Genomic DNA, 13,007 nt, shown 5'->3' with positions numbered 1-13,007 from the left:
TTTTGGAAGGCCAAACAAAGTAGTTTCGCTTTCACAACGAAGCACACAGCGCCTTCACGACATGGCAGCGGAAACAACAAAACTACAACGTGAATAAAAGTTACGCCTTCTTTCTTTGCTTGAACATTTGGGCGGCGTTATGCAAATTTTCCCAGATCGTGACGTAGGTATGTGGGGGTGTGTTAGAACGAGCCGTTTTAGGTAGGCGTGGCTGACTCTTAACTTTTATAAAGAATATCTCTTTGGATTTGAGACTTTAGTCTTTGCAACTTTACAGATCTTCTTTATGCACCAAGAGCTTGAAACACTCCAAAGAGAAAGGAAAAATTGAAATCGCATCATATGACCCCTTTAAAATGCTTCATTAGCTCATGGTTTACAAACACATAGTAACATAGTTTTGTGTCTGTCACACAAGTCAAATTGACCAACCTTACTCCCGAATCCTTCTTAAGCTTCAATCACAGTACACTGAGTAAAGACATAGGAAAATAAACATAAAACATCATCATCCTAAACTGCATCTCAACAACCTTTGATTTCTCCTCATCCTCAAAGATGGCGTTTTTGGGCCTGGGCGGTGGAGGAGGGCAGGACTTGTCATCAGGAAGGTCTGGGTCCTGTTTAACGATACCTAAAGGAGATGCAGAGCATAAACAAAATGTAGCTCATGTATTACCAAACAAACACTCCACAACACACATTCACAACACCAACATAGGACAAACAGCGAGTCCCATGAGAGAGCGTTATGATTTTACACATAAGCAAATTGTGTTTGTTCACCATAACTTTTAAAAGCACTCACGAAAGTACCAATGTCAGAATAGCTATTGACCACACATGTATCAGCTGTGAGATGTAGTTAAATATATGTTAGTTATGACAAATCGGGACTCTGCATGTCAGGTTACCTTGTTTCTTAAGCATCTGATAAGCATCAGAAATCTTTGTCTCTTCTGGTAAACTCACAGTCCAGCTGTACATCATTTCTAAAACTTTTTTCTTCACTGGTTCTGGGGCTCGAGAACCAAGATACTGTAACAAAAATAGAGTACAGGGACAGTTACTGAATTTAAGTTAAAGGAAATATTTAGACACATTAAAGATATTGGCTACTAATATTCCCATTCTAAACAGCAAGAGACATTCTCCTCAGTATAAGGTGTATAACTGCACAGTGTCTGCATTTACTAGATAACCTCTTTTCTGACACCAATTTCTTTGTCTTGCTTTAGTGCTTCACTCTCTCTTTGGGTTCTATATTTTTCCTGTTCTTTGAGATCTTCATGCAGTATATTCTATATATAGGCTTGCACAAATAAGGATGTGTAATAAAGACATATGTTTGTGGTTGGTTGTACAGGCCCGTGCTCAGTTCATGCACTCTATGCCAAAGCAGAAGTTGCGTTATCTCTACCACTGCGTATCCTTATGCGTACAAGTTGTAAAATATTAGTAATCAATTTTATCCAGGTTTTTTAAATCAAATATAAAGCTCTTAAGACCTTTTTAAGGAATGGACAAATAAAATTAATACTGTTTGTCCATTCAAAACAAACCAATACAATCTCAAAATCTTTTAGTTTTAATTAAACAGACTGGGGCACACATTAGCAAGGACTTAATACTGCTTATCAGCAAAACAGGCTAACTGCAAGTTTAAAATACTCAAAATACTTCATTCAATATGTACTGAAATTGGTATAATGGAAGTCAATGGGGACCTGAAACTACTGTTAGCAACATTCTTCAAAATATCTTCTTTTGTTTGCAGCAGAAGAAATAAAAATATACAGGTTTAGAACAACTTGAGGGTGAGTAAATGACAGAATTTTTTTATTTGGTGAACTGTCTTTCCTTCCTGTGATGGGGCAGCCCAAAGAGAAGCTACAAGAGTTTGTTGAATTAAATGCCTGATACAGTTTGTTGTGTACCCAAAATACAAATAATAACAAATGCATTATGCATAATGTAAGACTTTTAATTATAAACAAGCCTGTAATATGCTGACTCTTATTTCGAAATGTGCATGATTTACTACTTATAGATGGAGATAAATATGCAGTCTTACAACAATATACAACATATTACAACATAAAAACCATAAAGTCAATAACAAAAATCATAATTCATCAACAGCAGATCAATTAGGGCTGAACGATTAATTGCACTTGCGATAAGAAAAAACGTGATTTTTCAACCGCAGAGGCTGCGATTACACTCGGTCACGTGACACGCGAGAGTAAAGGGGTGTGTTCGACTTGAAGATCGATCGATCGGTGTATGACATCAAAGTACGGCGAGAGAAAGCATAAGGAGACGTCCGCTCTCGCAGTACTTTGACGACACACACTGATTGGTCTAAGCAGCGCTGCTTCAAGTCGAACACATCTTAAGCAGTCTTCAGAGGAAGCATCAAGTTGGCACGCTACAGTGTTGCCAAGTCCGTGGGGAACCCCCCCAAAAAATATGTATTTTACCCCCTGGAACGCGATTTGGCTAGTTTTGAGTAGCAATTGGGCGGGTTTTGTTGTGAAAACCTGGCAACCCTGGCATGGCTGTTACCATGGGCGTCGCTAGGCCATTTTTAGGGGGGCTATAGCTACTCAGCCCCCCTAAAATTTTGTGACTAGCTCCATAAACTGTACACGAATTCGTGATCGCCTCAGTCCCCGTGAATGCTCTCTGTGATTGATTGGTTCTGTCTTGCAACATTTGCGTGTGTTCAGATGAGCAGGGAAATAGTTCTATCCTACACAATTACTCACAAAGGTTATTCGTCCAATCCAATGCATATTGTATGCATTATTATTATTTTTGTTAAATAAACAAAACCACTGGTAAATAAAACGCACCTTAGTATCGATATTTTTTGTTTGAGTATCGATACTTTCGATACTCGCGTCAGTATCGATATATCGATACTTCGGATCGATACGCCCATCCCTAGCACATTCCGCAGACCGCAGCGGTGCAGAGCGAGAAACAGAGGACAAGGTGTGTGTTTAACGATAAATAGTTATAATATCTGCATCTGTGCAGTTCTGTTCTTTATCATAAATACAGTTTACAAAATATCAATCAGTTCGCCATCTACTGTAGCCTAAGTTTTCGCTGCGTTCACCCCTCATCACACCACACAGCTGTTTCCTCCAGTGAAAATTAAGCACATATGAATGGATACTTTATAAAACGATCATGTTGCCATTTCATATGAAAATGTAACTTTCAATGTAATACATTTTCCAGTGCATGTGGCAAAGAGGTTTGCATACTTGAGCTAAGGAAAGAGGGTTGTACTAGAAATGCAAACAGTAAAATGTTGTGTGTACAGTAAACAGGTGTGTGTGTGTGTGTGTGAGAGAGAGAGATCATGAAGACTTGTATTTGGCTTATTCAGTTATATGTTATACCTTTCTATGCAATACAGTGGAATACTGCACTTTTTGATATATAAATTTGTCATACCACCCCTATTAGTCAAACATTTTTTATTATATACATATATATATTATAACTATATATTATACCCTCATTGGGGGCTGAGCCCCCCTAAAATGAAAATCCTAGAATCGCCCCTGGGCTGTACCCAGGCTTTGAAAATTAGTGAGGTCCAGGGGTTTGGGTGTTTCTGTTTCTTATAGCATTATAGTTTTGTATTGTTTGTAGTGTGATCAACGTTTGCGTAAGTAGTAGACGTGTTAGGGAAGTAACACGTAACATTTTAATTATATTTTGCTAAAATGAACGAAATGACTCGAAAAAAGATTTGTTCATTTTGCTGAACGAGACTCAAAGGTCCGAGTCGGTAAAATGATCCGAACTTCCCATCACTAATTCATTGACTGTGAACTGTTCTGAAACCGCAAACCTTTAGAATGTGCAACTAGGGCTGGGAATCGATTCCTCGATTCCGAGGCTTTGGGAATCGAGAGTCGATCCCATCAAGGGGAATCGACTCCTCATTCAGAGCCGTTTTTAGTTCAACTGATGCCTTGTCCAAATAATCACACTTGTGGTCTTTGCACTTGACCACTTGACTACTTATATGACGTATTTCCTGTATTTGGCCTAAGTGTTCATGTGAGCATTAAGACCACAAGTGTGTGTACAACTTTTCATTACCTGATGGGACACACTTTTGTCCCGAATATAAGACGATATTTTTTTCTTGGAAATACATCTGAAAAAACGCGGTCGTCTTATATTCAGGGTCTAGACTTTGACATGTCAATAATACAGCCACAACAATAGGTGGCGCCCAAACTCTCTTTGTGATTTTAAAACGTAAGACAGTACCCAGATTTGAAGACTACAGTAAGATTTAACTTCTACTGTTAATAAGATTTTGGTAGGCTACTATTAGATGGATAGCCTAATGTCCTAATTCAGATGGGCTACCTGTTTTTTTTTTTTTAATGGTATATCAAAAAGTGTATATTTTTTAAATGTGATTGTTGGTACATTTTACCAGTTTTTACCATACTATCAAAACTAAAATTAAAATAGGAAAAATATGCAATATGAAAATAATTGAAGACAAAATGTGTTTTACTGAGAAAAAACAAGATTTGTTTTTTAAAAAGCCTTTTTCCAAAAGGTACATTTGGAAAAAGGGGGGGTCGTCTTATAATCAGGGTCATCTTATATTCGGGCCAATACAGTATTTTCAATACTTTGCATTTTAAAATCAACTTCTAAATGTCTGTTCAGTAGTCCCTATAGATGACACAATTTAATTAAGTGATAAAAAGCAGTTGCAAATCTTTGCAGCAATAAAATGTGAATACCGCTCCGGAGCGGTATTCGAGATAGTGTGGGTTTAGTGTGCGTTAAGGGCACTGCGCTTTGGTACTTTTAAGACCTGGGACAGTCTTGCGCACTTACTTCCTGTCGCGCGCACGCGCTCTCAAGTGGCCAAGACCGCAAGTGTGGGTATTTGGACAAGGGGAAAGCTTATCTATGGGTGCCTCTCAAACGGAAGGCTGCATCTTATAAGGCTGCATATCTCGGCTGCTACGCCATCAAACGTCGATTCACGAAAATAAACTGAATGAAAAGTTGGTACTGAGCTCATCTGAGTTTGAGGATGCAGCCTTCCGTTTTGAGAAGCACCCATTTGCCTCTTGCTTGCTAATAGTGTTTAGAAGTCTGATTCGTCTCCACGAAAAAGTTCTTTCGGATAGATCAGTTTAATGAAAACAACGATTCAGAGGTCATTTTACAGTGGAACTGGCTTATGTTGTCTACAATCTTGAGTGCTGCACGACAGAATAGATCATGACATGATCGAGGGTCTTGATCTTATTTACATCTTAAATAAAATGCAATTTTTTAACCTTTCTATCAGCCAATGATAATTCTGAAAGAAAACGCAGAGAGCACAGATCAGTGGCCAAGAGCACATCTGATTGACAGATAAACCACGAGTGCTTATATCAATGTGTTGTTGTTAATGTTCTGGTTATTTTGTTTCGGTGTAGTTTGTTAATTTTGTGCAAAGCATACAGGTAAAGTAAACTTCATAATTTAGCTGAACTGTGCACATTTATTTTAGACACTTCATGTCTTGTTCCATTCATGCAATATAAACGCATGTCCACTGCTGAGCTGTGGGCTATGACCAATTCCAGGCGCAATGCAGACACAGTTACAATTTAAAATCAATGAGAGCTACAGAAATGCATTGTAATTTTTACAAATAAAGCTTCATATTATGAGAAGGCTACTTTCTACGACCTTTCTATCCAGCAGTCATGGCGAAATTAGGTTCCTTCAATCTAAAAAAAAAAAATCAAAAAAGAATCGAAAACAACAGTGAGGAATCGATTCCTGGAATCGAATTCCATCGATTCCAGAACCGGGAATCGGACTCGATTCGAACAGCCCTATGTGCAACAGCACCACCGTTTTTTAATTTGAATGTGCAATGCTCACATTTATTTAAATAAATCATAGCCTTCTGAAGCTATAATTACATTAAGCCATATGGTCTTACATTTAGGACTTTTCTTATACAATTTAAGATATTTACTTATCATCACATTATTCATTTATACCTTTTACAGAATAACTACAAATTCCTTCAATGTTGTGAATTATGATATTTTGTGATTACAGTAACATTCGTGGTGTGAATTCTAACAAAGGGACAGTGCTGATTTACACAGACAAAACATACCTTAGGGGAAACCACTTTGATAAGCTCATTCAGGAAACGGAACTTCCCCACCTCATTATGGAATCTTTTCCCACAGTTCTTCACACAGGTCTCTAGAACCTTAGGACAAAAACAGACAGTGCCAAAGAGTTATGCTTTCCCTAACAGAAAGAATAATGTAGGTAGATCATTTCTTAATATTAGCTGTATGATTCATACAGAACGTTTATTCCCAATACCATTTCTTCTAGAAGAGATTTCATGTTTTGAATTATGACTAATTTGTAAATGAGTGATTCTATAATTGCAGGTACATTTGGTGTCCGAAGTCATTATTTTTTTTCTGCTTTTTTCAAATGGTTATATTTTTTTATTATTTTAATACTGTGTTATAGGGCTGGGTATCGAGTTCGATACTTTTTAGGCATTTTGTAATATTTCATTCATTTTATTTATAAAAGCCATAAAGAGTAATTTTCCTAATTCTACAACATTATTTTAAAAAAAACACACACAAAAAAACTTTTTCTTATAAAAATGTGTGTCCGTAAATCTTGCGTCAACTGTTACCGTACCATACTTTGCCTTTAAATTAGTGGAATTATCTCCCACAACTATGTAAGATACAGGAAATTATGTCACTTTCCCTCACTGTTAAGATTGTCTGTAACAGAGTTGACAAACAATACCATAAAGACATCTGTTTTTTCATTAAAAATAAAAAAAGGAATTAACTTGTGTTTGGCAAGCACTGAATTATTAAAATTAAATATGTTTTCAAAAAGATACTGAAAAAAAAAATCTGTTAGTGAAAAGTTTTTTTTCTTAACTTTCTGCAATGCCAAATGTATCTCCAATTATAGAATCACCCAAATTATATTTCTTAGAAAACAAAATCGTTTTTTCCCCACAATTTCTTTATAGGGGCCAACCAACATGAAGAAAAAACAAAACAGGTATAGAGATGGAACCCTGCAGACCCTCTATAAGAGAAAATAAGAAAATGGTGCACCAGTCTACTGCCCACTTCAAGCACTTACTACAGGTATGATTTTATCAGCCTCGGGTATGAGAAACTCTTTTCTTCGGATACAACAGTGACCGGTGCTGTTAACAAGAGTTGCAGAGTAGTGTGTGTGCAAGACAGGGCAAGAGACTGGGCTCTTTTTTGTGCGCAAGTTGAGAAACCTCCTGTTGCTAGGATGCTATTTTTAAAGGGGTCATATGATGCGATTTCAAGTTTTCCTTTCTCTTTGGAGTGTTACAAGCTGATTGTGCATAGATAAGATCCCTGAAGTTGCAAAGACTAAAGTCTCAAAACCAAAGAGATATTCTTTATCAAAGTTAAGACTCTGCCACGGCCCCCTAAAACGGCTCGTTCTAACACGCCCCCACATATCTACCTCACTATGTGGAAATATTTGCATAATGCGCCCAAATGTGCACGCAAAGAAAGAAGGCGTGGTTTCAGTAACCGCAGTTAGTGTTGAAGCAGCATGTCAGGGAGACGCTGTGTGTTTCTAGGCGAAAGCAAAAGCACTTTATTTGGCCTTCCGAAAGTAGATGCATTTAGGAATCTTTAAGATTACTTACAACAGAACAGCAATGCATTTTATGGACGACCTTTCGTGAACCTAGGAGAGGAGGTAATTCTGACTTTGCTATGACAATCTGGCGCTTCTGAATCAGCTACTGTTTTGTTTTTAGTTTAAGTATTTGCTATTGACTGTTCAAATGCGGAGTTTTGCGCATCGTGTGTGTGTGTGTGTGCGCGACTCTGTTCCCCTTTCGGGCTCTGTCTTTAGATTTATTTTGAAAGATGAAGCTCGCGTTTATGGTAAGGGGCGTTACATTTCCGACGTGTGCTTGTGGTGTTCGGCCAATCACAATGCACTGGGTCAGCTGGCCAATCAGAGCAGACTGCGCTTGTCGGAAGGAGGGACTTTGTAGAAAACTAAGCGTTTGAGAGAGGCGGGGCATAGAGGACCTACAATAATGTACAGTATTTGAAAAATAATGTGTTTTTTGAACATTAAAGCATGTCACCATATTCTGTTACACCAAATACACCAAATAATAATCTTTAAAAAAAGCATCATATGACCCCTTTAAAATGTTTTTTTTTTAACTTGGAAAAATTTTACAAATTTTACTTGGTTACATTACATGACATGACATTCTAGATTAAATTAAACCTTTGTCAAGGATTAAGAGAAAGGATTCATTTTTGTTCTAGCCATCAAGGTTCTAAGGTTACTAGCAAAAATGTACATTAGCTTATTATAGTGCCACCTTGTGGACGATTCTCCCTAAATTGAATACACAGCTTCATGCAAGTTATTAACTGCTGAAATTTGATTGGCTGATGGCAGCCATTTTTGTTGATTTGTATGATTATTTTTTTTATGGTTTGATCACCACTTGCCTTGAAGATACAAATCAAATGGAATTTTCCTTAATCAAATGGTTGTTGATTTATGACAGGTTTATATTTGTAGCACCCCTTATAGGCAGACAAAATTTTGTGTTCATCCTTAGAATATCCTGTTGTCAATGTGTTTCATTAAGTCTGACATTCAGCAGTTCTAAGTCAATTAGTCAAAATGGGTTAAAGTAAACCATTTAATAGGCTTATATCTTAGCAATGCTTTCATAAATCAAAATTTAGCAGCAAATCAGTACAAACACAGTAGGGTTCCAGCATATTATAGTGCTGGGACCCCTAATCAGTCTTTGACTACATAGATTCATCCACACCACTGAGAAAAACCCAGAATGCTGATCTTACCGTGAGCGCCTGCATGGCCTCCCACTCCTGAGGGGACTGAATCTTGTGAGCAAGAAGCCTCGTGGCCAAATGTGGACTAAAGACACAACGTTATTTAGCACAATAAACAGAATAATCCGTAACTCAGGAACATTCACACTAACAAAAGCAAAAGATATTTGAGAAATAAATTTTTACATTGACTCCTAATTAAGACTTGACTTTCTCTACATTTCCCAGTCACATGAAGCTCACCTAAATAAGGACAGGTAACTTTACCCTTTAATTGTGTTTCTCCCTTTGGGATTGTTATATGAACATGAACACAATGACAAAAAAAAAACCCCCCAGTCAAAAAAACCCAGAAAAGGCTTAAGGAAAACTCAAATACAAGTACGTCAATGGCTTTTCAATTCTTCAGAAGCTCAGTGGTCACTGTAGGGCTGTCAAAATAACTGAAAAACTAAATTCGAATTTTCCACTTAAATATTATCAAAATTCGAATTATATTCAAATTTAAAAGGCATAATTTCAGTTAGGGGGAAAAAAAAGCTTTTGGCTTCTCTCCTGAGGCCACAAGAGGGCGCATCGAGCAAAATATTATGCACGTTTCTTCAAAGCGTATTAAAATAACACTACTATCTTTGAAAAAAAGTGCACAATGTTTAAAATAATGTTTATAAACCATAAATAATTAATAAAGTTGCTTAAACAATTAGAAAAAAAACAGCACCATGCATGTATGTATAGTTTAATACAAAGGACCGAAAATGTTTGTTAAAAGTTGAACTTACATTAATTTTACATGGCTTTCTAAACATGCCGCTCTCTGCGAGACGCGAGTGCAACGCTGATATATGTCCCTCTAGAAAATGTGATATATGCGTTCTGTGTGAACGGCTTGGTTTCAGTTTCGCCGTTAAACAACATCTTTGCCACACTGATGCTCTCATTTTCCGCAATATATTGAATGAACAACGTAGCAGCTGGATAGGCTAACAAAAGCATTAAAATTCAATGACACTTACATTGTCGTCGCATTTCGTGCGCCACTGATAAGGCTGCCTGATGGCTGACGCAGACCTAAAATTCGAATGCAAAGTTTTTGCATTCGAATGTGGATTTTTTTTTTCTTTGACGAATATTCGAAAAAAATTTTGACAGCCCTAGGTCACTGTAATGTGAGTTTGCTCATCTGCCCCTAACAGGAGATAAGTTAATTTGTAGTCAGTAAGACCAATATCTCACCAAGGTATTGAGCCACTGTTTGAGGCTCAAAATAAATGTAACAGACTACTGAGACGTCAGCATTCAGTGTGAACAGTCCCTCGCTGTGCATATTTGAGGAGAAACATTTAAGTTTAAAAATAACGGAAATGTGGACGCACCCTTCAGGTTCATCGCTGAGTTGGTCACAGAACAGTTGAATACTCTCCCAGTCAGTTTCTCGATTTAAAGGGTTGGTCGCTTTGTCTACAGGTGACACATCAAAAAAGCTAGAAAAGTTAGAAAGACTACAATAACCAACAACAAGCATATTTCATCAGCAATTTTGCATAAAGATCACAACATCTGTAATTCAACATTATTATGTGAAAGCAAACAATAATAAATCCTTTCAAAGTATTTTACATTTACATTTAGTCATTTAGCAGACGCTTTTATCCAAAGCGACTTACAAATGAGGACAATAGAAGCAATCAAAATCAACAAAAGAGCAATGATATGCAAGTGCTATAATAAGTCTCAGTTAGCGCATTACAACGCAGTACACGAAGTACGTTTTTTTTATTTTTTTATTATTATATAATAAATAAAAAGAAAACAGAATAGAAAGAATAGAGCAAGCTAGTGTTAGAGGCCTTTTTTTTTTGCTTTTTGTTAATTGTATAATAAATAAAAAGAAAACAGAATAGAAAGAATAGAGCAAGCTAGAGTTAGAGGCCTTTTTTTTTTGCTTTTTGTTAATTGTATAATAAATAAAAAGAAAACAAATAGAATACAAAAAGAACAGAGAAGCTGGAGTTTTTTTTAAAGAATAGAATTAGAATCGTTTTAAAACAACAATAACCAAGAACAGTTATTAAAAACAAACATCTGAACCTAGATGCTGATATATATCAACAATAAATTGTTTTAAAGCATTTATATCATGTACACAATATTCTTTGTTCATTGTAGGTTCACTGTAGCCCATCATTATCTTACTATCCAAAAATCAAATGACTTTCAAAGTCAAAATTCCCTCTCCAGTAAGCCAGACTAGTTCCACAGGTTGTTGACTGCATTGTAAAAAGTGGCCATTGTATAATGGAATGGAGGCAGATCTGAATGTGACTAAAGATTAAGAGGTCAATAAAAATTAGGGCTGCACGATTATGACAAAAATCATAATTGTCGATTATTCCCTTGAAATTGTAATTTCAATTATGAATTACGATTATCACAATTTACATTGAATGATGTTTATACCATTGTTTGATGCAACTGCATGCCGTATTTTTATATGAAAATAAACATGCTGAAAACACTCTAACTGAAAAACCTTTAGTGCTTTTCTATAGTATTAAGCCTCAAATGTCAAATATACATCAGATTGGTTTCTTCTTTAAATTATAAAAAAAGTAAAAATATGAATAGTATTGTAATGTTATACTAAAACTAAAACAATGGGAAAACCCTTAAGATAACATGCAGAAAGAAATAAACATATTTTAAGCGTGCAGAATAACATAAGTGGACTTTGAACGATTAATTTGCTGCTTTGAACGATTACGTAATTGTGGCATCCATAATTGTAATTGCGATTAGAAATTTGATTAATTGTGCAGCCCTAATAAAAATGTATACAAAATTAAATGCATGGACAAAACAATCACAATAACCCAGTGACATAATTAAAGAAAATATATAGAAGTCAATTTTAATTTGATATTGACTTTAGAAAATATTTTATAAATATTAACTTCTTTGAGCACAACGTTTCAATTAAGAAACATATACCTGTAATCAGTAATGTTATAGGTTTTGAGTCCACAGTTCTTTATAAAATACGCTAATTCAAATGGTTGGAGACAGGGTAGAAACGGTTCGCCAAACTAAGTGATGACTGTGACTTTAGCATTACAAGTGGTCAACATAAAACTGACAAAAGAGTAGGTCGGATATGGCCCCTTTAAGGAAACAGGCGAATGAATCATCTTTTCATGACTGACATGTTGGATGGTTGTACGGAACTATGGTGTTAATAGGGACTTCACACAATAGAAGCGTAACAAATATGTTGTTATTGAATTTATTAATTTAATAGTTTATTTATCATGTGATTCTGCTTACAGAGACTCCTCCCTTTTGACTCACGGACAGATAGCTTGCAATGTTTCAACTCTTCTCTAACTTACCTGTCCAACACAGAACGCACACTCCCACAACAGTAAAAATAAACGTACAAAACACACTAAAACAAAAGCTTGTCAGAAACTTAACTATATCGGCGTTAGCATGCTAATAACTCAACTGCCAACAACATCATGACACTCCGCATCTGCGTTCAGTAAAGCGCTTGCGTCAAGGTATCATCTTAGGCGTATGCATCTCCTTGTTATTCGCACTGTCACATTAGAATGTAATACATTTGTAGTTTAAATGTGTTTGACTTACTGATGCGGGACTCTAAGCTCTGCTCGTCAGGCGGAGCCGCCATCTTCACCCGAGATCACAAGATTCAAATCTCGCGATGAAACACGTGACGTCTCTAACTACAGAAGTACTTCTGCATTTTTATTTTCATATAATGAAACATCTAACTAAACTTGTACAAGTGTAGTAGTAGGCTACTTGACTGAGTATGTTTCATGATGCCTGAAAGTTTTGTATGTGGAAACTTTTTTATAAGAAGAAAGAAAGAAAGAAAAAAAGAAAGAGCTTTTTTCTTCTCTTTAAGCTCCTCTATTAAATTACAGAATTCAAGGCGTTCTTGTTCTTCATTAATTTCAGCAATAAGAAATAATGATACAGTTCCTTTTGACATGTGTAGGAAGGTATAGACAGTGCCGGCTCGTCCAACAGGCGGTACAG

General features: G+C 36.2%; 1 protein-coding gene across 1 annotated transcript in view; it reads right to left on the bottom strand.

The window, feature by feature from the left end:
- The window catches only part of LOC107712552 (ADP-ribosylation factor-binding protein GGA1-like), a 26,373-nt gene extending 13,708 nt beyond the window's left edge, over positions 1–12,665 (bottom strand). Inside the window, exons 1-6 of the mRNA XM_016517862.1 lie at positions 12,591–12,665; positions 10,319–10,403; positions 8,952–9,027; positions 6,185–6,283; positions 915–1,038; positions 534–634 (exon numbers count right to left, since the gene is read on the bottom strand). Of these exons, the coding sequence (XP_016373348.1) occupies positions 534–634; positions 915–1,038; positions 6,185–6,283; positions 8,952–9,027; positions 10,319–10,403; positions 12,591–12,633 (528 nt within the window). The 5' untranslated portion in view covers positions 12,634–12,665. The remainder of the gene's footprint in view (positions 1–533; positions 635–914; positions 1,039–6,184; positions 6,284–8,951; positions 9,028–10,318; positions 10,404–12,590) is intronic.
- Between the last annotated feature and the right edge of the window lie 342 nt (positions 12,666–13,007).

The sequence above is a fragment of the Sinocyclocheilus rhinocerous genome, unplaced genomic scaffold (assembly GCF_001515625.1).
Source record: "Sinocyclocheilus rhinocerous isolate Xijiao unplaced genomic scaffold, SAMN03320098_v1.1 scaffold2734, whole genome shotgun sequence".
NCBI classification, from domain to species: Eukaryota; Metazoa; Chordata; class Actinopteri; order Cypriniformes; family Cyprinidae; genus Sinocyclocheilus; species Sinocyclocheilus rhinocerous.
The sequence above is the reverse complement of the archived record's forward strand: the minus strand, read 5'-3'. Positions and strand labels throughout refer to the sequence as shown.